Source organism: Lissotriton helveticus, chromosome 3_2 (assembly GCF_964261635.1).
Source record: "Lissotriton helveticus chromosome 3_2, aLisHel1.1, whole genome shotgun sequence".
In the NCBI taxonomy this organism is placed as follows: Eukaryota; Metazoa; Chordata; class Amphibia; order Caudata; family Salamandridae; genus Lissotriton; species Lissotriton helveticus.
The window spans coordinates 174,888,470-174,914,975 of record NC_136062.1 but is presented as its reverse complement, the minus strand read 5'-3'; the positions used below and the strand labels follow the sequence as shown (position 1 = coordinate 174,914,975).

General features: G+C 47.4%; 1 protein-coding gene across 4 annotated transcripts in view; it reads right to left on the bottom strand.

Annotated features, from left to right (window-relative positions):
• LOC144826538 (uncharacterized) overlaps positions 1-26,506 on the bottom strand; it is a 1,868,758-nt gene that overhangs the window by 327,724 nt on the left and 1,514,528 nt on the right. For all 4 annotated transcript variants that reach the window (XM_078684973.1, XM_078684974.1, XM_078684975.1 and 1 more), the window contains one exon: positions 22,183-22,266. In XM_078684973.1, the coding sequence (XP_078541099.1) occupies positions 22,183-22,266 (84 nt within the window). The remainder of the gene's footprint in view (positions 1-22,182; positions 22,267-26,506) is intronic.

Genomic DNA, 26,506 nt, shown 5'->3' with positions numbered 1-26,506 from the left:
CACATGAAGGAGGCCCTATGCCTCAGGTATGGGCTTACCCCAGAGCAGTATAGACAGAAGTTTAGGAACTTTAAAAAGTTAGAGTCCAGTACATGGGTGGAGTGTGTGAACCTGTATACGCGTGCATTGGAAGGTTGGGTGAAGGGCAGCAAGGCAACTGATTATGAGGGGTTGTTCCATTTAATTAGTTGGGAGCACTTGAGCAGTCTATGTGTCCCAGAGCTGCGCCAGCATCTTTTGGATAGTAAGTTAACTGATCCCAGGGAGCTTGCTAAGGAGGCGGACCGCTGGACCAGCACCAGGGTCCACAAGGGGATCGTGAGTACCACAGCCAAAGTTGGACAGGGTCCCCAGCAGAAGAGTGGGGGGGACACAGGTAACAAGAAGGAGTTCCCTAAAGGGCCCCAAAACAGTTCAGCTGGAAAGGAGTCCCCGGCCCCCCAGTCTCAGGCACCCCCACCCCCTAAGGGTGGGCGTACCTTTCAAGGTCCCATTAGGTGTTATAACTGCAATGGGAATGGTCACATTGCCCTTAGGTGCCCCAAGAAGTCCCTAGCACCTCCTGTTGCTCCCAAACCGGGTTTGACGAGTGTAACCTTGGGGGAGGAGTTAGTACCTAGCTCGGAGGAGGAGCTGGCAGTGATGACCCTGGTCTCTTTAGGAGACCAAGAGATGGTCCAGGAAACCTACCTGCCTGAAAACACTAAAAAGTACAGGCAGTGGGTGACCATCAACGGGAGGAAGGTGGAGGCTCTCAGAGATACGGGAGCCAGTGTGACATCTGTCAGATGTCTGTGGGTCTCTGAGGAGCAGGTTATCCCAGATGTGTTACACCCGGTAGTGTCAGCTGACAACTCGGTGCGCCGCTGCAAAGTGGCGCAAGTTCCCTTCCAGTGGGGGGGGGGTCTCAGGTCCCTTGAGAGTTGTTGTGAGGCCCTCCATGCCGGTAGACTGTCTGCTAGGCAATGACCTGGAGAGTTCTCCCTGGAGGGAGGTGGAGCGCCAGGTGCATCTGGAGATGTTGGGTTGGCCTGAGTGGGCCTGTGCGACCACTCGGGCCATGGCCGCCAGCGAGGGTGGCAAAGCAGACTTGGAGCCTGAAACAGTGGCCCAGGTACCTGCCCAGAGGAGGAAGGGCAAGGGGCGTGGGAAACCAGCCCTGGCCGTTCCCACGGTCCAGGAGGAAGCAGACCCGGAGGGGGATGCTCTGGTACCTACAGGGGAACAGGTAGCCGAACTGGGAGACTTGCCTGAGCTGACCCATTGGCAGCAAGAAGGGGGTCCCTCCAGGGAGGAGTTCTGCAAGGCGCAGAAAGAGTGCCCTTCTCTTTTTGGTATGCGGCAACAGGCTGCAGACCAGGCAGCAGGTGGAGAGTCCAAACACCATCTCATTTACTGGGAAGATGGATTGTTATATAGTGAGCCTAAGGTCATTGAGCCCGGTGCAGCCCGTGTGCTGGTGGTACCCGAGCGCTTCAGGACCTTCTTACTGGGTCTGGCTCATGACGTGCCACTCGCAGGACATCTAGGGCAGGACAAGACCTTTCAATGGCTTGTCACCCACTTTTACTGGCCCCAGATGAAGAAGCACGTGGGAACTTTTTGTAGGACTTGTCAGACTTGCCAGGCCAGTGGCAAGAGTGGGGGAAGGTGCAAGGCACCCCTCCAACCCTTTCCCGTGGTTAGCACCTCTTTTGAGCGGGTGGGCATAGACATTGTGGGTCCTCTGGAACCCAAGACAGCCCTAGGCAACAGGTTCATCCTGGTCTTGGTGGAACATGCCACCCGGTACCCGGAAGCTGTCCCTCTCCGGACAATCACAGCCCATGTGGTGGGCCGTGCATTGATGGGGATCTTCTCCCGTGTGGGATTTCCCAGGGAGGTGGTGTCTGACAGGGGGACCAACTTCATCTCTAAGTACATGAAGTCGTTGTGGGAGGAGTGTGGGGTGACTTATAAGTTCACCACCCCTTACCACCCTCAAGGGAATGGTCTGGTGGAGAGATTCAACCGGACCCTCAAAGGCATGATAATGGGCCTCACAGAGCCCCTGAGGCGGAATTGGGTTGTCTTCCTACCCTGCCTGTTGTTTGCCTACAGAGAGGTGCCCCAGAAGTCTCTAGGGTTCAGCCCCTTTGAGCTTCTGTACGGTCACCCGGTGAGAGGACCTCTGAGTCTGGTGAAGGAGGGTTGGGAGAAATCCCATGGTAAGACCCCTCAGGATGTGTACAGCTATGTGCTGGCCTTCCGCAACCAGACTCAACGCTTCAGGAAACTCGCTCAGGCGAACCTAGAAGCCAGCCAGGAGGAAATGAAAAGATGGTATGACCATAATGCCACTCTGTTCGAATTTCAACCTGGGCAGAAGGTGTGGGTGATGGCGCCAGTGGAGCCTTGCGCGGTCCAAGATAAGTGGACTGGGCCGTATGAGGTGGTGGAGCGCAAGAGCGATGTAACCTACCTGGTTAACTTTCAGTCTCCCAGGAACCCTTTGAGGGTCCTGCATGTGAACCGCCTCAAACCACACTTTGAGAGGCCGGATGTCACCATGCTCCTGGCTACAGATGATGGGATGGAGGAGGAGAGTGATCCCCTTCCTGACCTCCTGGCCGCCCAGGAACAGGATGGGTCAGTGGATGGAGTGGTTCTCTCCCCCACCCTGACCCCAGAGCAGCAGAGAGACTGTCGCCATGTGTTGGGTCAGTTTGCATCCCTGTTTTCCCCTGACCCCAGGAGTCACCAATTGGTGCGTCCATGATGTGGACACTGGAGATAGCCCCCCTGTGAAACAGAAATTTTACAGGGTCGCTGACAAAGTCAGGGCCAGCATCAAGGAAGAGGTTGCCAAGATGTTGGCGCTAGGGGTGATTGAGCCATCCAGCAGCCCGTGGGCTAGTCCGGTGGTCTTAGTACCAAAGGCTGCTGCGCCCGGTGCCACCCCAGAACTCAGGTTTTGTGTGGACTACCGCGGACTCAATGCGGTCACCAAGACTGACGCATACCCCATCCCCCGAGCGGATGAGCTGGTGGATTGGTTGGGGGCTGCCAAGTATCTCAGTACATTTGATTTGACTTCTGGGTACTGGCAGATTGCCTTAACTGAGGGGGCAAAGGAGAGGTCGGCGTTTTCAACCCCAGAAGGGCACTTCCAGTTCAGAGTCATGCCCTTTGGTTTGAAAAACGCCCCTGCCACCTTCCAGCGACTGGTCAACCAGGTACTGTTCGGACTGGAGCAATTCAGTGCCGCGTACCTGGATGACATTGCTGTGTTCAGTTCCCTTTGGGAGGAACACCTGCAACACCTCTGGAAAGTGTTGAAAGCTCTGCAGAATGCAGGCCTCACTATCAAGGCCAGTAAGTGCCAGATAGGGCAGGGATCTGTGGTGTACTTGGGACACCAGGTAGGGAGCGGCCAGGTGGCGCCCCTACAGGCAAAGATTGATACCATTCTGGATTGGGAACCCCCCAAGACCCAGACAGAGGTGAGAGCCTTCTTGGGACTCACCGGGTATTACCGGAGGTTTGTCAAAGGGTATGGCACCATTGTGGCCCCCTTGACAGGGCTGACTTCCAACAAACAGCCCAAAAAGGTGATCTGGACTGATGCCTGTCAGACAGCATTTGAAACCCTGAAAGCTGCCATGTGCACCGCACCCGTGCTCAGAGCCCCTGATTTCTCCAAGGAATTTGTGGTGCAGACAGACGCTTCAGAGCATGGGGTGGGAGCAGTGTTCTCCCAGCTCAATGAAGAGGGTTGGGACCAACCTGTGGTCTTCATCAGTAGGAGGCTACTCCCCCGGGAGCAGAAGTGGAGCCCGATTGAAAGGGAAGCTTTTGCTGTGGTCTGGGCACTGAAGAAGCTAAGGCCCTATCTATTTGGGACTCACTTCCGAGTTCAGACAGACCACAGGCCCCTCAGATGGTTGATGCAGATGAGGGGAGAAAACCCGAAACTGTTGAGGTGGTCAAACTCCTTACAGGGGATGGACTTTACGGTGGAACACCGCCCTGGCACAGAACACGCCAATGCTGACGGTCTGTCCAGATTTTTCCGCCTTAGCGATGAGAACTCCCAAGGGGTTGGGTAGTTCCCCTCACTTTCAGCTAGAGGGGACACGTGTTAGACCTGGCATCCTTGGCGTGGTTTCCCCTGACTTTTTGATCTCTGCCTCCTATGTTTTTGACTCTATACTGGATTACGTTTTGCTGGTTTAGATGCTTTGGGCACTTTGCCACTGCTGATCAGTGCCAAGGTGCAAGTGCTCCTAGTAGGGCCTGTACAGATGTAAGGGACATGCTGCAGTAGGGGATTACTGCCAAATTCGTTTTTCACTGTAGCAATGCTACCCTGCCCATAGGACAGAATGAGGGGGGGGGGGGCATGGGTGCCTGCCTATCTTCCCCTAGGAACAAGATAGAAAATCCAAACCTGGTTTCTCTGGATTCAGAAATCCATAATACATCTTTTAGCATAGGTGGTTTTTAAATGTTGTGTCTGAAAATAGCACTTTTAGAAAGTGGCTAATTTCTTGTCCAGTCTGTCTGTGGGCTTGCCTGGGTGTTCGAGTTAGAGGGAGTGTGACCGGGTCTGGGAAAGCTCCAGCAGTGGGATGATAGCTGGCTGCCCCTGAAGGTTAGGGGGAGGAGTGGTGCTGGGCTGTGCCCTGCCTTTGCGATACCGGCTCCCCTGTCTGCTGGGTGACGGATGTCCCTGCCTCCCTGCTTCAAAGGGAAGATTCCCCAGGACCGAGAGACTCCTGCCGCCAGTGCCTGGACAAGGGCGACCCGTGCTTAAATCACCAAACCTCAAAGGCATCAAAGACTATTTTCTGTATAAAGGAAAGAGCCGTGTAGATTAGAATCAGACTACTTCTGACTGACGAGGAGAATCCCTGCTGAAGAGGACACCGTAAGAAGACCCCAGGAACAGGGCTGCCATTGCTGTGTGTCTGGAAGCTGACCTGCTGTCTTGTCTTGTCCTGCCTAAGAGGGACTGTTGGGACTGTGCTGTGTGCTTTGTCCCCCTCCTACCAAGAAGAACTCTCCAAGGGCTAGAAGAAGAGCTAGCCTCCTGGCCCCAGAGTCCAGGGACAAAGAAACTCTGCCGTGGTCATCGCCTTTCCCCCCCCTCCTGGCTGTGTGCGGGGGAAGGCTGTGGTGGTGACCTGCATTTGCCGAGAGAGAGGGTGCTGCGAGAGCCCGTGGGCTCGTATCCTCTCTCCCCAAGTCCCAAACTTCAGAAAGCATCGCCAAAGTTTAGGAGGCCGCCCTCCTGCCAGTAAATAGGAGCGCCGTGGGCCCCTGACTCTGCCCGCGAAAACCCGGCGTCCCCCGGTGCCCCCACCACCAAGATCTGCGAGGCACCGGGAGCCGAGAAGTAGAGGGGAGGCTCGCCCAAATCGCCGCGCTGGGATTGGGCGGCGGGCTCTGACATCACCGCTGGGATTTCCTGAAGCCACGAGGGGATTGGCTGGCGGCCCGCCGCGTCACCGGCAAGCCGCGCAAGGATTGGCTGGCTCCCCTGCCTCACATGGAGAAGGAATGTGGATTTCCCAGCTAGCGAGGAGGAATATCGCCCCCCCCGAGACCCGGGAGCCGAGCAGCCTGCAGCTTTCCCCCCCCCCAGGTAACGCTCAAGTGTGAGACGAGTGCGAGCGTGTCCACCCTGGGGGGAGAGGGAGGCCCAGCGTGTGTGCTTTCTTCTGTGTATCCAATCATCGGATCCCCTCTGAAGAGAGGGGCAGTCCCCTGGCCATAAAAGACTGGTCGTGGGGGAAATTGAGGTGCCCAAGTTTTTGGCAACAGACTCTTTTTACGTTTCAAGAACACTTTCCATGTGAAGAATACTTTTGACTCACGAAGCCTATTTTATGTTGGTATATGTCCGTTTTAAGTCTGCCTAAGAATATATAAAAAGATGATATTTATATTATACCAGTGTGGTGTCAGTTTGTGGTGTTCCCTCTAATTATTGTGAGTGTTGGCGCAAATACTTTACACATTGCCCTGGAGATAAGCCTGTGTGCTCTGCCAAGCTACCAAGGGGGTGAGCAGGGATTATGTTTTGACGTACATCCACCTTGCCTTGACTAGAGGAGAGGGTCCCTAGTTGGTCAGAGGCCGTGGCCCTACCAAGTATGGACCCCCAATTCTAACAGTTTTCATATAATTTGCTCCTAAAGTTGATGTTGTTTTTATTTCTAAAATATGACATAAATTAAATAAAATAAAAAAATAACATTTCTGAAACATTTGAAGATATTTTTCACTCCTATTTTTTCCTACATGGTGTTAGTGCTGTTCCTTGCCTCCACAGAATTCTATGAGAGTGTGTTGCAGTACCAGTGACTGAGCATCCCTACAAGGTGTTAGTGTTCTTCCTTCCCCCCACTAAATTCTATGAAAGTGAATTGCCATACCAGTGACTGGACATGAAACTTACTCCAAGGCTTGACTGGAGTAGATTTGAGACTATTTTGTTAGTAGTACTACTGTAGTAGATGTAATTTAATTTCTGTAGCAATGGTCTTACTCTTTTTATTTTTTATATGTCTTTCACTAACTCCTCCTCAAATTTCGCTCAACCTCAATAGTTATTAGTAGAAATTCCCCATTGTCCCTCACACATTTAATACAACACCTTTTTTAAGGACGTAAGTGAAGAGCTTTGCTTTTAGTATGTTCACAATCTTTTTGTCAGAAGTTTTTTTTAAAATAAGTCAAGAGTTGATGGCGATTATGTTACAAAAACATGCCTACATTTTATTCAGTCAGTAAGTTTTATTGTGTGAACTCGTCACGCCATTTCTTTTTTAGGTGCTTTCTTTATGTGACATGTGTCTTCCTTTGGCTGAACAGGTCTCATTGGTCATTTATTCGCTGACTGACACCTTGGCATTCCTGCATCTTCTCTTGCTGATTCAAAAGCTCGGCTAGCTCAGATGACTACACCTGTTACAGTGGTCACTGTTTTTCCTATGGTCCCAAGTTTTTCTTTCTCCTACGACTGATGTTGTGAAAACTCCTGCATTAAATGATGGTAATCTTTTGTCTGTGACTGCATCAACACGGCTGGCTCTACTGTTTTCTTATGTGTTCTCTTGATGTGCAGTTTGATGGCTCATCTTTAATTGATTTCCCTGGTTGTTACTCCCGTCAACACATATGAGTGTAGCACATTTTTCCTTTTTAGGTCTCGCGCCTGCGTTGCACTGCGCAGCAGTGTCCGTGCAGCGCGAGATCTTTAGTCAGTGAAAAAAGGGGTTTTAGCACTGACCAAGACATCGCACATGCTCATGCGTGTGCGATTCCTTTTTTCTACCCCATTGGCCTTTGCGTGCGACTTTTTATAAAAGACTGCACGCAATCGGCCAAAGGCGGGCGCGTTGCTCCACCCTCGGCCTATTGGTGTCTATTACGCGCTTGGTGCGCGTAACAGACACCAATAGGCCATGTGGTTTCAATTATCCTGCCCAGACACAGGTGCGATAATTGAAAGCACGTCTCCGGTGGTGCGCGAGCACCACATGCCGGGATTGTTTATTTTGGATCCATTTCCCAGGGAAGCAACGGAAGGACGAGTGAATCCATGCACATCAAGGCATTTTACTCATACCGATCTATGATCCAGTCTTCATGAGGACACATAGGCGATATTATTGCATTTTCAGCATAGTTTGTGTTTTACGCCAAGTGGAGGAAACAGCAGTACTGTAAATATGCGTGTGGCTTATTTTGTCGTTTTTAGTACCCACAACTTTGATCTGTTTTGTCTAGCGCTGCCCATCAACCTACCATTTCTAAGGCGCTGAGTCGAGGGAAGCGCAGGGAAGTTGGCAACGTGATCACCTAGGGCGGTTTACATCTCAGCTGATTATTTGTCGATGCAGTCTTTTTTTTTTACATCTAAATACTGTTTTGCAACCCCATCCTGTACCAAGACTTGCATGAGTCAGCGTGAAAATGCAAAACTAGAGGAGCTTTTAAAACGTAACGTAAGAAAGTTTGAGATTTATGGAAGAGTCATGTTCTGCTATTGCACAAGCCTTTGTTTGCTCCATACACACCGCCTTCAATGATCCAGAGATGAAATGAATTTCGTATCTTTCAGTCCCGTTTTCTTCTTTGCTCTTTTGAATTTGTCCAGGACCCCTTTTTAATTTGTGAATGAAAGGTGTGTGTGTGTTTCTTTTCTGCCTGTGCCTTGCTTACAGGTTCCTCCCCCTCGGGCAGATGGACAGATGTCTGTGATGGCTTCCTCCTTTGATGCCGGGACAGGTTTTTCAAGTCCTCTTTAGTACCTCGTTGTAACATTGGGAGAAGAGGAGATGAAACAGCTCTCAGTCATTAAGTGTCTTTTGACCTCCCACCTCCCGCGTGTAACAGAACTGGAGCTAAACCAGGTGTGTCTGTGCTTTTTTCAATCCTGTGCTTCGGTGCGTTGTCTGTCTCGGGGAGTAGTGTTGCGATTGGAACCAGTTTTCTGCACCAGCTTCTACTTATTGTGAGAGGACTGGCTTGTGAGAAAGTGACTATCACCTCACTGCAGCATCACTTCTGGGATCCATGGGGATAGAGGAGGTGTGTCGCAAGAGGACGTGGGAGACCGGGGCAACACATTCACTGGCTGTTTCCGGTGTGGAGGGGCTCGGGGCTGGGGTGAGAGAGACAGCAGTGTGAGAGAGTGTGTGTGAGACAGCAGTGTGAGAGAGACAGCAGTGTGAGAGAGACAGCAGTGTGAGAGAGACAGCAGTGTGTGTAAGAGAGACAGCAGTGTGTAAGAGAGACATCAGTGTGCGTGTCCTAGAGAGAGCATGGAGTGTAAGAGACAGCACTGTGTGAGATAGCAGTGTGAGAGGCAGCAGTGTGTGTGACAGCAGTGTGTGAGACAGCAGTGTGAGAGGCAGCAGTGTGAGAGAGACAGCAGTGTGTGTGAGAGAGACAGCAGTGTGTGTGTGAGAGACAGCAGTGTTAGAGAAAGCAGTGTGTGTGTGTCCTAGGGAGAGCATGGTGTGTGAGAGACAGCAGTGTGAGAGAGGCATCAGTGTGAGAGACAGCACTGTGTGAGAGAGACATCAGTGTGAGAGAGACAGCACTGTGTGAGAGACAGCAGTGTGTGTAACAAAGACAGCAGTGTGTGTGAGAGAGACAGCAGTGTGTGTAACAAAGACAGCAGTGTGTGTGTCCTAGGGAGAGCATGGTGTGTGAGAGAGACAGCAGTGTGAGAGACAGCAGTGTGAGATAGCTCTGTGTGTGAGAGACAGCAGTGTGAGAGACAGCAGTGTGTGTAGGAGAGACAGCAGTGTGTGTAAGAGAGAAAGCAATGTCTGTGGGGCAGCAGTGTGTGAGCATAGCATAGCATAACAAAACACAACATAGCATAGCATAACAACACAACAAAACAGCATTCCAAAACAAAACACAACAAAACATAGCATAGCATAACAAAACAGCATAGCATAACAAAACAAAACATAGCATAGCGTAAACAAAAAATAGCATAACAAAACACAACAAAACAGCATAGCATAACAAAACATAGCATAGCCTAACAATACATAGCAAAGCATAACAAAAGATAGCATAGCATAAAAAACACAACAAAGCATAGCATAACAAAACAAAACATAGCATTGCATAACAAAAACTCACAATATACATTTTAGAAAAGAAAAACAATATAAACAAGCATTTGCAATGCAATAGGTCTCGCATTATTAAAGTTTGAGCTATTGGCATTTCTAAATAATGGAACACCAATAGCTCAAACTTTAATAATGCGAGACCTATTGCATTGCAAATGCTTGTTCTGTTCTGTCTTTGTATCCTTCTTGCTGGCCGAGGATTCTTTATGGCACCTGTGACTTTGTTGATAAGATCAGGTGGAACATGTAATGATAAAATCTGTATATTTTGGTGCTGTATGTATGCACTTTTTTTCAATTCAAGTGAAAAGAAGCAGGAACATGTGATAAAACAGAAACAAATAAGCCTTAATGAACAGGAGCCAGAATCTTCTTGTGGTAAGAATGTGGGAAGGCTTTGTGAAGATTTTACATGTATCGCCAGCAAAAGCTGACTCTGCTACTTCCTTAAATCCTTGCTTCAGTATGTCAACTTCAGAACGAGGCTAGGTTTACTAGAACACATCAGCTAAAATGTGCAGTGTACAACACGGGACAACAAAAAGGAAGGTCATATAAAATGTTTATATATGTGCAATAATGCTAGTGCTTTTGTGGGCTTCAAACAAGTACAACAATTAAACAGAAATTGACTGAGTCTAGGTAGTTTATTGTGTCAATTATTAAGAATTGTTACAAAAAAATGTACTGATAAAATATAGCTGCAAACATTATGGCACATATGTGGCGGTTAAAATTTTTATAGTGTATGAGCAATCTTTAAGATATATATGTAAGTGAAGTTTCAGTCAATAACCATCTTTTTCACCAGGCGGTGAAATCCGAACAACAGATCAATGTCATACAGTCAAATAGTTTTAGTTTTAAATTCTTTGTTGTCATACTCCTTATCACTCTGTAATCTATCAAGTGTATAAGCTGGGCAGTGCATTTATTACTGCAGGCATGTTTAATGAGGCACATATTCAATCTAATCTTAAAATAAAATGTTATTATGACAAGAATGACTAAAATTAAGATCTCAAAAACCTCAATTCCAGAGCATCCCTGAAAACCAAGACCAGGTACCACTCAGATTAAAATCAGAGCCCTTTTTAATCTCATTTAATTCCCTCACACTATCCTTAACGTGGTCTGTCTGCTTACAACACTACAAGCCTACTATCACACAGATCCCCCCTTTTGCCATGATGATGTAGTTTCTACCTATTCTATTCTACACGAGCAAGTTCTTCTGGACATCTAACTGATCTGTTATCAACCCATGAAAATGCCAGCGGTTTTATATACTTCGTCCAGTACCTGAGCAATAAGTCTAGTCTCTCAGATGGCCTGTCCTACGTCACAGATAGGAAACAAAATGGAGAAGAATCTGGTTGTTGCAGATATCTTGGGATGACCCACCGCAGAGAGGATAAACAGAGTGTTTGATTGCGGAAATGATGTAGCCACAGTAATAGACCCAATGGTCCCAATTCCATCAACCGTCGAGGAGACTACACTCTGCCTCCCTATCACTTGCCCATACTCCCTGCATCTACCGAAGCAGAAGTGGAGGACGCTCCTTCTCCCACTATGCAGCAAAGACCTGGAACAGCCTCCCAACACATCTCCAGACCATCACCTTACTTCCAAATGGCCTTCAAGACCTGGCTGTTCGAATAAGCCTCCAGGGCCTCCAAGCGCCTGGATACCCTATTGGGTGATTAGCCACATTTTATAAATCCTAATTGATTGAATGATAACAGAGAATGAATACTGTAAAGACAGTGTATAACCTTTCGACAATATTGGAGGACGGGATAATCATTCAATTGTATGTCTAGCTTGGCAGCCAAGATGAGAAAGTTTGAGTGTAACTATCATAAATGGTCTCAACTTGGGTTTATGGGCTGGTACAACCCTAATGGACCACAGAGCAAAGGGTAGGACATCGGGCCATTTCAACTGAAAGTTTTTACATATATTCACTATCTCGTTTTTGACCGTACTGATATTTCGCTTTACTTTGTCTCCTGATTCAGGATGCTAGATGAATTGGAAGTGCTGAACTATTCCTTACATCTTAAATCTCCTGCACTATGGATGAAATGAAGGGTGTTCCTTGTTCAATTTAGAGAAAAAAACAACACACTTAAGATAACAAATGTAGGTGAGTCTCAGACCATTGTTTGGTAGTACATATAATATACATGTACAAACTGTTTTTTTTTTCAATTTCGACAAATCCCACAAAATCCAACAGAAAAGAATCCTCCTTTATTCAAGAGTCATCTTCGCAGTTCACTGATTGCCACTTGAACCAATAAACTGTTTGTTGTAGCAGGCGCATTTCGTTCTCTAACTTCCTCTGCACTACAAAAAGTACATACATGAAATATATTACATGTTATTTACTTAAAATTGAAAACCATTCAAAGAAACAAACGTTCCAAGATCTGTATACAAGCTACTGACTAGCTGGACATGTCATCTCCAGTTATAAGCTATTATGTTAAATATGAACATTCCTAGATACCATTTTATATAAAAAAAAAAGTATTGTATGTTCATATACTAGGGTACCTATTGGGTAATATGTGCATAGCATATGATAATCTTAGTCAAATTCATACATCTTAATTAATTTCATATGTAAGTCAATATAGGTACAATGCCACAATATGATCACAATTTACATATACCATGTACAACAAATACATACACACTCATGTTTGCAGGTACCTATTTAATTATTCAATCATTCAATCAATCAATCAGGGGGTTAAAAGCATGCTACTCACCCGTGAAGGTCTCAAGACAATGGGGAAGGTGGGTGCGGCTCCTGTTCAGCCGAAGTGCCAGGTCTTGAGGCTCTCCCTGAAGGTGTGCAGAGTAGGGGAGTGTCTGATGTTGACTGGAAGCTCGTTCCAGGGTTTGGTCGCAATGTTGGAGAAGGCACTTCCAACCGCTGTGGTTCTGTGGAGGCGCAGGGTTTCTGCAAGGGCGAGGTTGGCAGAGCGGAGGTTCCTTTTGGGTACTTGGAAGGACACTCTTACATTGAGGTATTTGGGTTCGATGTTGTGGAGGGATTGGTAGGCGTGGGTTAGTAGCTTGAAGGTTACTCTCCCTGTTCGACAGGGAGCCAGTGGAGGTCTCGCAGGTATGTATGTATGTATGTATTGGCATATTTATATAGCGCTGTACTGTCACCCAAAGGGTATCCTGGCGCTTTGATTCAGCAAGCCGAAACCACCAATGCGAAATCACACTGCTCTCGGGAACAGGTGGGTCTTCAGACCTCTCTTAAAAGGTAAAAAGTCACCCTGACTCCTCAATGATATCGGGAGAGAGTTCCAAAGTCTTGCAGCTGCAAAACTGAAAGACCGACCACCCATCCTTACCCTCTGAACTCTGGGAACCGTCGCCAGATACGCCGAGGAGGAGCGTAGTCTCCGAGAGGTGGAGTACCATGAAAAAAGATTCTGCAGCAAAACTGGGCCCTGTCCATGCAACGCTCTAAAAGCCAGGCAAGATGCTTTAAAAAGGATTCGTTGATGGACCGGCAGCCAGTGCAGATCCAGGAGTGCCCTGGAAGAAGAGGCGGTGCGCGGACGAGACAATGCCAACTTGGCTGCCATATTTTGAACCCGCTGCAGCTTGCCCACCAGCGTACCGGGTGCCTCCAGAAGCAGTGCGTTGCAATAGTCCAGCCTGCTTAAAATAATGCCCCGCACTACCTCAGGCCTAGCCCGCACTGGAAGCAATGGAAGAACCTTGCGTAACATCCGCAGCAGAGTCATGCAAGTGGCTACGGTTTTATTAACAAAGATGTCCAATTGTAAGTTGGAGCCAAACCTGACCCCTAGATTGCGTGCAGATTCTGCTGCAGTCACTGTCCCAGGAATGGAGGGATGCCAGAAATCGTCTGGCAGAGGACGAAGAGTCCGATCATTAGAACAGTACAACACCTCCGTTTTTGACCCATTGAACTGGAGGGAGTTGGAGCGTAGCTAGTCCGCTGTAGCTGACATACAGCGGTGGAAGGTCTCTAAAGATACAGCGTCTTTCCCCTCCAAAGAAAAAACCAATTGGGTGTCGTCGGCGTAATTAAACACCGAGATACCAAAGGAACTTATCAATTGGATCAGGGGGCGGAGGTACAGATTGAATAAAATAGGACTGATGGCCGAGCCCTGGGGCACCCCCTGCCCAACTTTCCGTACACCGACCTAAAAGGTGGTAATGCCACCACCTGCTGCCTGTTGTTAAGGTACGAGACCAACCAGTCCCTTGCCAACCCCGTGACTCCGATCTCCTCCAGCCGCTCCAAAAGGGTGGAGTGGCTGACCGTGTCGAACGCGGCCGACATGTCAAGCAGCACTAGAAAGGCTGCCTGACCCGTGTCGACCCGCAACCGAAGATTATTCAACACGGCCACCAGCGCAGACTCCGTCCCATGAGCTGGGCGGAAGCCAAACTGGGCCACATCCAACCAGGTGTTATCCTCTAGGAATCTAGATAGAGATCGGGTAACCATCTTCTCCATGATTTTAACAGGAAAAGGGAGCAAGGAAATGGGTCTGTAATTTGACAAGCAGGAGGGGTCGAGTGTGGGTTTCTTCAGGAGGGGTGAAACCACTGCCAACTTCCAGCTCTCCGGGACAGTTGCGGTGGCAAACGACTGATGGCAGATGGAGTATAATGGATAAAAGAGTTCTTTCTGGAATAATTTCCAGAATTTGTGCGGGAGTGGATCCAGCGGGGAGCCTGATGACACAGTTTGCACTAATTTGCAAAACTCGTCAAAGGAGGGAAGAGAAAAACAACTCAGCTGGGGTCGACTGGAAGATTCCTCCGGAGCTCCCGGACTGAGAGAGGGACACCTCAGCTGGGGTCGACTGGAAGATTCATCCCCCCAAACTAAGAGAGGAACACCTCAGCTGGGGTCGATTGGAAGATTCATCCGGAGCTTCCAGACTGAGAGAGGGACACCTCAGCTGGGGTCGACTGGAAGAATCATCCGGAGCTCCCAAACTGAGAGAGGGACTACTCGTCTGGGGTCGACTGGGAGAAGCTTCTGGAGCGCCCAGAGTAAACGGGAGACTACTCCAATGGGGTCGACTAGAGGCTTCCTCCGACTCACCCATCTGGATCCACCTAGAGAGACCTCTAAAGCGGAGTCAGTCGGCCCAGCGAGTCCGCCAGGATAGTGGTGATCTTATCCTCAAAGGCAGTGGCCAGAGAGTCGCATAAGGCCTGAGAGACTGGGATGTTGTTCATGGCACCAGTCGGATGGGAAAGATCCTTCACAATCCTGAATAAAGTCTGCGATTTATTGGTCGCCTGATTCAGCGTATCTTCCAGATAAACCACTTTTGCACACTTGATCTGTGCTTTATATTCTAGTAGTGCCAGTCTGAAGTTTTCTTTTGCTGCGTCTAAATAGTGCTTCCTCCAGGCCCTCTCTGCCCGCTTACATCTCAACTTCAATTGTAAAAGATCGCTGGTATACCAAGGCATAGCTCGGTTTTGTTTGTCCCTTGATCTGCGCACTGGGGCCACTTTATCCAAGGAAATGGATAACTGTCGACACAGGTTAGCGTAGCTTTCATCAACGCTACCTTCCAGAATAAATCCCTCAGGAAGTAAAGTGGGCAGAGCCGGAGATTTTAACAGTCTACACCAGGATCGGCCGATTTTAACCTGTCTCAGTCCTGTGTCATTCGACGAAATGGCCGGCAGATGGAGGTGGAAAGATACGAGTGCGTGATCCGTCCAACATTGGGGCAGAATGTCCTTCACCACCACCTTCTGAGCATCAGCAAAAACCATGTCCAGGATGTGACCCTTCACATGGGTGACAGAAAGGACCAGCTGTTGCAGCTGAATATTGCCAAAGGCTTGGCAAAGATCTTTATAGGCAGTATCCAAAGGGCCATTCTGCCACAGATTAAAGTCTCCTAAGACTAACAGTCCGGTATGGGAGTTAGATAGATCATAGATGAGATCGATGAATTCCGACAGTGTGTTGGGTGTTGGGTGATGTGTGATGTGCTCATGTCGTGGGATGCCGAGGACGAGTCTGGTCCCAGTGTTCTGGATGGTCTGGAGTTTGTGTAGCAGGGATTTGTTGATTCCAGCGTAGAGGGCGTTTCCGTCATCCAGTCTGCTTGTTATGAGTGTGTGGGTGATGGTCTTTCTGGCTTCGGGAGAATTCCACTTGAAGGTCTTGTGGAGGATGCGAAGGGTGTTGAAGCAGGTGGAGGCAACGGTGTTGATCTGTCGGGACATGGTGAGGGAGGAGTCGAGTATGATACTGAGGTTCCGAGCGTGGTCTATCGGGCTGGGGGAGTGACAAGGGCATAGGGCCACCAAGAGTTGTCCCACACAGAGGCGAAGGGTCAGAGGGCTAGGACTTCTGTCTTCTCTGAGTTGAGTTTCAGACAGCTGCTGCTCATCTAAGCAGTGACGTCTTTCATTCCTTCTTGGAAACTGAGTCTCGTGGTTTTGGGGTCCTTCATGAGGGAGAGGATGAGCTGAGTGTCGCCGGCATAGGATACAATGCTGAGTTCATGCTGTCTGATGATGGCAGCAAAGGGGGCAAAGTAGATGTTGAAGAGCGTGGGACTGAGTGATTTTCCTTGCGGTACTCCGCAGTTGATCTCTGTGGGTTCAGATAGGAAAGGCAGGAGTCTGATCCTTTGGGTTCTGCCGGTGAGGAAGGAGCGGAGCCAGTTGAGGGCGGTTTTCTGTATTCCGGTGTTGTGGAGTCTATCTGCGGGGGTGTGGTGGGAGACTGTCGTAGTAGGTTGGGGATAGGTCGAGTAGGATGAGGGTTGCAGTTTGGCCTTGGTCGGGGAGCGTGCGGGTGTCGCCTGTGGCAGTGAGGAGGGCGGTCTGTGGTTGCTGTGGAATCCGGATTGGGAGGGGTTGAGGATAGAGTTCTCTTGGATGAAGTTTGTTAGCTGGATGTTGACGATTTTCTCAGTGACTTTGGCTGCGAAGGGAAGGAGCGAGATGGGTCGGTAGTTCTTCAGGTCAGTCGGGTCTGCAGAGGGTTTCTTTAGGAGGGGCTTGACTTCTACGTGTTTACAGTCATCAGGGAAAGTGTCGGATCCGAAGGTGGCATTGATGGTGCATCGTAGTTGGGGGGCTATGGTGGCGTTGGCTCTGTGGAAGATGTGTGAGAGGCTGGGGTCTGTGGGGGCTCCTGAGTGAGTGCTCTTCATGGTCATGGTCGTGTCTTCAGTGGTGAACAGGGTCTAGGCGTGATGGTGGGCCGGCTGTCATCGCTGAAGGGAAGGATGTGTTCAGGAGTCATCTCGCTGAAGTTGTCATAGAGAGCCTTGATTTTCAAGTGGAAGTAGGAGCCGAGCTTGTTGCAGAGGTCTTGGGAGGGTGATTTCAATGGCTTCACTAGGGCATTTGGTGAATTGCTGGATGATGTTGAAGAGTTCCTTTGAGTTCCTGGAGTTGATGAGGATTTTGGTCCGGATGAAGGTCTTCTTTGTGGATCTTACGCGTTGGTGGTATTCTGTCATGGAAATCCTGTAGGTGGTCATGTGTTCAGCGGTTTTGCTGTTTCTCCATCGTTTTTCGAGACGTCTGCATGAGCGTCTGGCTTCTTGGAGGTAGGTGGTGAACCAGTTTGGCCTACCGGGGTGCTGTCCGTCTGTTAGTGGTGCGAGCTTGTTTGCACAGTCGGTGAGCCAGCACTGTAGTTCCTTGGCTGCAGAATTGGTGTCGGTCAGGCAGGCAGGGTTCCAGCTGAGGGTGAGTTGAGGTGCTGCTCTGTGACCTTGCACCAGTTCCTTCACAGAGGGCCAGGGGTGGGTTTGAAAGTGGTGGTGCAGTGGTGGTCCATCCAGAGGGGATGCATGGTGAAGCTGAAGCTGATGTTGTTCCCACTTGTAAAGATGGGGTCGAGGGTGTATCCTGCCTTGTGGGTAGGAGTGGTGACGAGCTGTTTCAGTCCGATGTTGGTGAGGTTTTCCAAGAGGGCAGTGTAGTTGGGGTCACTGAGGTGGTTGAGGTGGAAGTTCAGGTCTCCGATGAGTATGTAGTCCCTGGAGGCGATGGGGTCAGTAATGGTAATGGAAAATGAAACGCAGGGTACGGGGATTCTGTAGACGAGGGTGCCGCGAATAGTGGTTCTAGGGCTGGTATGGATCTGGAATTGAAGGCATTCAGTGCTGGTGGAGGAGTCACTCGTGGTGGAGGTGGAGAGTCGGTGGGAGCTCTTGTGTGCTATGACGAGTCCTCCTCCTGGGTGGTTGGGACGGTCCTTCATCTGGATCTTGTAGCCGTCTGGAATGGCGTTGGCGATGTCGGGCGGAGGAGGCGTTGGTCCAGGTTTCTGTGAAGAAGGTAACATACGGCAAGAGGGTTTTGAGGAGGTTACAGATCTCTACAGCAAGTCTGTGCAGGGAGCGCACGTTGAGGAGAATGCACTTCAGGGCTTCGGTGGCATTGGCGTCTGGCGTGGGCGCGGCGGGTTGTGAAGATTCGGCGGCAGTGGTGGCAGGAGAACTGGCCGTGGGTGGGTTCGACATGGACAGCTGGCAGTTGTTGTTCCTTCCGGGGTTGAGTGTGAGGTGGCTCATAGGAGAGCCTAACATGAAACTTGCTGCCGTTACATGCATGCGACACCTTGCAGAAATCGTGGTGCAATTCCAGGGAGACCCAACATGTGTCCCCCAGCTTGAACCCCCAGAAGCGGCACGTGGGCCCTGTTAGGTAAACCCCTTAGTTACCTCTCTGCCACCCATTTCATGGCGGGATCACTGCCATGAAAAGGGCAGTGAAAGGGCAACTCAGATTTTTCTTGGCATTGCTGCAGTGGCAATGTCAGGATATTTCTGCTCCTGACCGCTGTGCGACCACCGTGGGATTCTGGATCCCCATTGGACACAGCGGTCCTGTGGTCGTCTGAACGCCCCAATAGTAATACTGTGGGCGGGCCCGCAGAGTGGCAGTGGTCGGACAGCCACCACGTGTGCGGCTGTCCTATGGATCACCATACTCGTAGGAAGGCCCTAAATCCTAATATCAGTGTTCTAAACATGTGCCATGTGAATATCTCAAGATAAGCCATCCCATGCACTTTATATATCCATTTTATTAGCTAATGTGGTGAACCAGCATTTGGTAGCAAACAATTGATAGTCCTAAAAAATTTACCAAATCATTCACATTGATATCTTAAGTATATAAATCATTGTTATACCGAATTTAAACATAAGTGCCATCTTGGATATCTAAATGCATGCATTCAATCATAAACTGTAAGTATGTAATTGCAAATCTAAAAGTAATTTCTTTAAAAAAGTATGCTAACTGGCATCGGTTCTTCTATATTAATTTCAACTAATGAGAGTGCCAAAGATGATTACTCTATCATAGCACCAAATATTGGTTATGTGTAGAAATGGAATCAAAAGTTCAGCCTTCCACATCTGCGTAATCTTGGAAATCCATATCCAAACTATAAGTATGTAATGACGAATGTGGGAGCCTTTTATTTAAACAAGTACACTAACTTCCATCTGTACTAAATTATAATATGTTGATTCCAACTATTGAGAAGGAAACAGTGATCACCCAAATGTAGCTCCTAATATGGTCTACGTATGGAAACGGAATCATAGTATTAGAGGTCTACACAAGCGCCATCTTGGAAATCCTAATCCGTCATTGAAGTCAGAGTCCACACTGTTCCAGTAATACGGTTCCTTACTTTGATTAACAAAGTTCCCTGTGCTATACATACCCTCCAAATGTTTTTGCCCCTGATATCTGAACCATTAGACTTCAGTCATAAGAATAATTCCAACCATTTGATTGTTATACTGTTAATATTACCTTTGATTTGGAGTAAACATGTACATCAGTGGTCGTATTACCAGCGTGTGACATGTGCGCCATCTTGGATGCCTTTCTATCGGCACAAGAATCTAGCCACCACAGCAGGTTACAAGGAAAGATAATTGTGGAGCTGAAGACCACAGGGAAATAAGGAACGACCACATTATTGATGGCACACAGATTTGGACTAATCTGAAAATATTAGTCTTTCTGCCTTTACTAATAGGAAGGATAGCGGTGTTGCACCTTCTTAGAATTGGTACTACTACCCCCTGCATTAAAAGGTCTGTGATGATGGAACAATATCTTGCCTCTGCCTTATGGTTAAAGAAATACTGAGAAATTTGAGGCTGTTTTTTGAGGATTTATATTGATTTTTACTGGCTGCTTTGAGGTAGGGAGTTCTTGTGGTGCTTGGGTATATTGGGGTGGTGCTGAGTATAAATATCGCCGCAAAAATATCGTGGGACAGAAATATCACCGCAAAAACATCATGGGGAATAAATATCGACAACAAAAATATAGTTGACAAGAATATCGACTGACAGGTAAGTAATATCGATTACATAAATATCTTTGTAATAAATATTGTTTAATAAAATATAGTTTACAAAAATATCGATTTATTCATACATTTTTTTATTTTTGTGTTTTTAATGAGAACTGTTTGTCATTTTATTATATATTTTAGAGTGTTACTATGTATTAATTTATTTTAAGTTTAATTCTGCGTTTTTAGTTTCGTAGCGGGTTGTGGGTTTATAGGGGAATAGGGAGGGAAGTAATTTCATTTTATAAAATGTATTGAATAACTAATGTGTTAATTTGTTGTTAATTAATTTCAATCAGTTAATTCATAAATAATAAAGTTAATTGTTTAATTAATTTTAGGTGTGTGTTGTGGTGTTTATATGTGTAAATTGTGTGAAGGGTGGTAAGTAATAAAAATGTTTTATTGATCAATGATTAAATACTTGTAAATTAATTACCATTAATTAATTCGTAGTTATTAATTGTAATTGTGTAATAAATTTTAGGTTTGTATTTTGGTGTTTATATGTGTAAATGGTGTGAAAGGTGTAAGTAATTCATTTTTTATTGATTAATTAATAAATAATAATAAATTCATTTTAATTAATGAATTAGTAATTATTAAATGCAATTGTGTAATTAATTGTAGGTGTGTGTTGTGGATTTTATAGTGTTAAATAATGTGTAACTTTTTTTAAATTATCTTTGTTAATAATAATATATTTAAATGTATATATTAATTATGTTAATATTGGAAATTAAATTTAATAAAAATGTTGATGGTTTTCTTTTTTATTGTTTTGAGATCCAGCGCTTTCCCTACTGTTGCACTCATTGGAGTGGGAATAGTATTTTTTACCCCTCCGCTATCCAGCTCTTTCCCTACTATTGCACTCGCTGGAGTGGGAATAGTAATTTTTACCCCTACGCTATCCAACGCTTTCCCTACTCTTGCACTCATTGGAGTGGGAATAGTAATTGTTAACCCTCCGCTATCCAGCTCTTTCCCTACTGTTGCACTCAATGGAGTGGGAAGAGTCATTTTTACCCCTACGCTATCCAACCCTTTCCCTACTGTTGCACTCACTGGAGTGGGAATAATAATTTTTACCCATCCGCTATCCAGCGCTATCCCTACCGTTGCACTCACTGGAGTTGGAATACTGATTTTTACCCTTCCGCTATCCAGGGATTTCCCTACTGTTGCACTTACTGGAGTGGGAATAGTAATTTTTACCCCTACGCTATCCAGCGCTTTCCCTACTGTTGCACTCATTGGAGTGGGAATAGTAATTTTTACCCCTAGGCTATCCAGCGCTTTCCCTACTGTTGTACTCACTTGAGTGGGAATAGTAATTTTTACCCCTTCGTTATCCAACGTTTTAACTACTAATGTTTTTATTTTGTTATTAAATGTATGTATTATTTTTTTTAAATAGTTGAATGTGTTAATTAAATATAGAATATTTTATTTAAAATTATTTATATATGTGTTTATTTTATTTTGATCTAATTAAAGTTTATAAATTAAATGAAGATAATAGTTTATAAAATGTATTTAAGTAAATATATGTCTATGTACTTTTTTTATGTTTATATTTATTAAATTAAGTTTATTTGTTATAATTAGTTCAAATATATATTAAATGTAATTTTTTTTGTTATTATTAATATTAGTTAATTAATTTCATTTAAGTTATGTTATTTTTTAAAGTCAATATTTTTTCCATCTATATTTTTGAGTCAATATTATTGTACTTACCTGTTTAAATATAGGGAGTCGATATTTTTGTAATCAATATTTTTACATCAATATTTTTTCATCTATATTTTTGTAATCGATATTAAAACATGGAACCAAAGCGGTTGACTCCATCAGGGTACAGATAGCCATGCAGCTGAGTTTACACAGGATATCCCGATCCAACACTCTACCTGGAGTGCCAGGATGTAGTAAGAAAGTAGGCATATTTGTAATGGGACCATGGGTGCTGGAGTAGGGGTAGGAAATATGGTGTAGAAAATGCAGGCGTGGAATACAGACTGCATATCTGCGTATATGGACAAGCCCAAGAGAGGTAATGAAGGGAACACAGAGGTTTTCGAAGCACATAGTCTAATCATCATTATCAAGAACCAAAAAGACAATTGTTACACTTACCATTTATCATGCAATCGGCATAGAGACCATTCTGATCTACAGGGATCAGGGTATTCGGGGTGCAGTTGGAATCTCTCTGCTGTCCTAAGATTCAAGGTAGGAGATCTGAGTAATTTGGTTAAATTCGGGTAGGTTCGCTAGACCATACAAATCTGAAACAACATTGGGACCGTCCCTTTACTACACGAGAAACATGACCCTCCCACATACCTGGGCTTCTCCTCTTCTCCTCCAAGCTCCTCTTCCCACTATTACTCCTTTCTGTCCCACTTACCATTACCTGCTTATTTCACCCCTTCCTCGGCTACTAGCCCTCTTCCCTTCACTCTTTGTTGCATGCTCTACAATTTTAAAGACATTAATTAAGATTCAACATTCTCTTTCTTTCTTTACTTAGAAGTCACAGACTGCTTGGCAAAGGTTACTGATTCTACAAGTTACTTAGTTGGCCATCCAATGCATGTTGTCATCAGTTGACTTTGCACATTCAGTAAAAATCCATGTACAAAGGCGGCACCTACAGGTTTTTGAGCCCTCTCCATTGGACAGGCAATACCGGAGTATTTCTCAAAAACCTCCTTTAGCCTGTCTAAATAATCTGCAGGTGATTGAGCCTTAATTTTGTTGCAATTTGAAATCTTGGTCCAAACCTTTCGCTCTGGGCACTTATCTGTAATCGTATTTAACATCGCAGCCTTTACCGCATTCCGGACCCCATTGTTTCCAGCTTTTGCCATGTTGACTTTTCAATCAATCGATCTCTGACTTCACTAGGTACCACTAAACACAGTAGTTAATTCACTTGAGCTCTGTTTGACCTGTACACTTGAATAGCACACTGCAACTCTTCACAGGTCTGGGTTGAGTTTTCTCAAAAGATATGAACGGTGAATCCAACCCCCAGGAGCAGGCTAATCTCCCAAGAGAAGGAGGACATTAGAAAGGAGCAGGGTGAGGTCTTCATTGTCTGCAATGTTACAGTGAGGGAGGGGAAGAGTCTCCTAGTCACTCGGTCTGCTGTCATTTTTTGACTATAGGATCTCCATACACCACTAGGGCGAAGCACTCTTTCTCTAGACCTCTCCTAAGTATTGGAGTTTGCGGCTTGCTTCACTGTTCACACATTTCAATTAGATTGTCTACTGTCAGTAATCCCCATTGCAGTGCTCGCTTGTGCAATTCACCCTTGTGCTCAATCCACTGTCAGTCTTGCAGATGCATCACTGGCACTGTCTGCCATTAAATCCTTCCCCCGTGGGTCCTTACTGTCTTTCACGTTACCTTATGGTTCATTGATCGGAGAGAATAAATGTGTGAGATGGAGATGTAGGAGCATAAGCAATAACTCTGACCCTAAGGCGACATCTGATACTCCAGCTTTTCCGGAGTATGTTTTATACCACGGACTTGGGACTTATCTTAGCATTTATTTGCCTCCTCGTGCCATGGTAAAAAAAAAGAGATCACTGTTTGGCTTGTATTGTGTTTCTAGGATCCTTTATCGCCTTTTGGAAGTTTTCTAATCTCTCTGTCAAAAGTACTATGGGGTCATCCGGATGGCGGATGGACTTTCATCCGCCCGCCATCCAATCATATTTGGGACTGCCTGCCTACAAGGCAGTGGTCCCACATGGTATATTAGAATAAGACTGCCACCGTGGCGGTCTCATTGCTCATGTTTTTCATTGCGGTGGGTGCTGCGCTCTGTAGCCCCCTTTGCAAGACAAAACAGACACCCCACACATATCCCTGCACTATATGGCAGGCATCATGTGGTGCCTACCACATGGTGTAGGGATATGTAAGTGGGCAGCATATGTTGCCCCAGGGCCTATGTCCTTGGCCCGGAGGGTTAGGGGGGTCTGCTACGGACCCCCAAATCTGTTTTAGCCTGCTGTTTTGCTGCAGTTTGACGCCGCAGAATGACTGACAGGAAGGGATATTGTAACCTCTATAGCGGTGCCTGACAGGCACAAACACTTTTCTGGGACTAGAGGGAGGTTCGAAGGGCAGTCGGATAAAGACCGCCTGTCGGGATTGTGGCTTTTGTAGAATTGCGAAGGGCCCTAGGCCCGCATGGTGGATAGCAGCAATGATGTGGACACAGATACCAGTTAGGGGTAGTGGGAATGGCCACGAGCACGTGCGCTCGGCCCCTTTTATTAGCAGCATCATGTGACACCATGACATCTGTGGTGGGTGGGTGTAAAGTGTGTTACATCACTCTTGAACACTAGACCGTGTTCATGCTAGGACTCTACATCCCTCCCATTTTTTAATCGGAAAAACCCACATACAGAAATCAACCTGTGGGAAAAACAAACTGTATCAGGATGCAGTAAAGTGTTCAACTTCCGCTGAGTCCTTTTATCCGCCGCTGCTTGGAATCACAGATGATGTTCAATCTGCTGCGGGGAACATCAGTTCACAGTGGCACCGGTTTGGGGTGCTCGATGGAACCAGTCTATTGACGACTCTGCGACAGAATTGTCCTCACAGTCCTTCTCTTGCTAACTTCCACGGCGACGGGTGCAGTTAGAGTTTTTGTCGTTCGCCGGGGAATGATGCACGATTTCCGGTCTCGGCCTTAGCTTCACTTGTAGTCTGTGTCCTACTTGGCAAAAGGCAGATCCGTTGCAAGGCATCCCTCTCACCAGGATGACCCCTCTCGTCGGTGTTCCCCTGCCACGGGATATCCTTGAGGTCCTCGTTCTCGGATTTGCGCTGGGCTGGATGTGCCACATCAGTTGTTCCTACGCCGCCGTCAGTGGGGGTATGGAAGAGACGATGTGTCTCACCTCAGATTCCGCAGCCTCGTCCCAAGGTAGCTGTTGGTTTCTGTCTTTGCTTGCGATGTCTTCGCCCTCCCCGGACCTTTCGGATGGGCGTCGGAGGACCGTCTCTCGTCGCGGGGACTTGCGTCCCGGAGGCCTCTGCCCCTGAGTCACCACGGCTGGCATGTGTCCAGTGTCCGTGTGACCCCAAAGGTGGATGTCACAAACGGTCTTGCTTGCTCCTCTCCGCAGATCCTGGGTGTGCGGAAACATCGTCTATCAGCTGGTCTTCTTTGCCACTGGCGTTCTTCCGGCCTCGTGTTCCTCGCACCGTTGTCCTGGCACTTGTCGCCTTCCTTCTCTTCGGGAGTGTGAGTGTTCTTCCTGCACTCCTCTCTCTTTCCTTAGTTGGTTCACTGTGGGGACGTTGCTTCGCACTGACTTCTCCTTCTACTCTTAACTGTGGCAACAGGCCACATGGATATACTTCCTTCCTTTTCACGGTGGCAGACGTGCCACTCGGATCTCTCCTTTTCTTCCTTCCTTTTCACAGTGGCAGACGTGCCACTCAGATCTCTTCTTTTCTTTCTTCCTTTTCGCAGTGGCAGACGTGCCACTCAGATCTCTTCTTTTCTTCCTTCCTTTTCGCAGTGGCAGATGTGCCACACGGATCTCTTCTTTTCTTCCTTCCTTTTCGCGGTGGCAGATGTGCCACACGGATCTCTTCTTTTCTTCCTTCCTTTTCGCGGTGGCAGACGTGCCACTCAGATCTCTCCTTTTCTTCCTCCTGCATCGCGACATCACTTGGACCGATCTTGTGTCTTCTCTCCTGACCTGGGTCCTCCATGCAGTGCGCGCACTCTGCATGTGCACCCCTGGTCTTGTCCCCGTCGGGGACACTTTCTCCTTCTTCCTCAGCAGCCAGAGTTGGTGTCGCGAACCTTCTTTTACTTGATGCTTTCTTTTCTTGATGCTTGTTGGTGACGTTCGTGGGTCCACGTCCGTAGACCTTTTCATGGTTGAACGTCCTGGACCGTTTGGCGGTCCACTTCTGCCGATGCCTGGCAGGTTGCTTTCGGTCGTCCTGTCGGACGTTGCGATACAACAGTTCCTGGGGACCCATTGTGGGTCAGCACTTGATGGGCGATCATTCTGCGGATCGGCTCCTGGGAGGCGCCATGGACCTGTCGCGGGTCAGCACTTGATGGGCGACCATTCTGCAGATCGGCTCCTGGGAGGCGCCATGTTGTGTGGTTGTCCGCGACAATTGTTCTGCGCGATGGCGCTGCCTGCGCTCTTCTTTCTGCTTGCGGTGGCTGTGCGTCGCCACGTGGCGCGTTGATTGCGCACTTACTGTTCAGGGTTCTGGGACGCCTGTTGCGTGACGTTGGGTACTTGCTGCTTTGGCTGTCGTCAGGTACTTGATGCTTTGGACCGTTGGCGGGAGTAGTTGATGCTGCGGTGAGCGCCTGTGGCCACAAGGCGTCGCTGCTCTCTCCGTCCTTTGATCGCGGCAGTCTTTTCCCTGGACGTTCTTCCAGTGCTTGGCA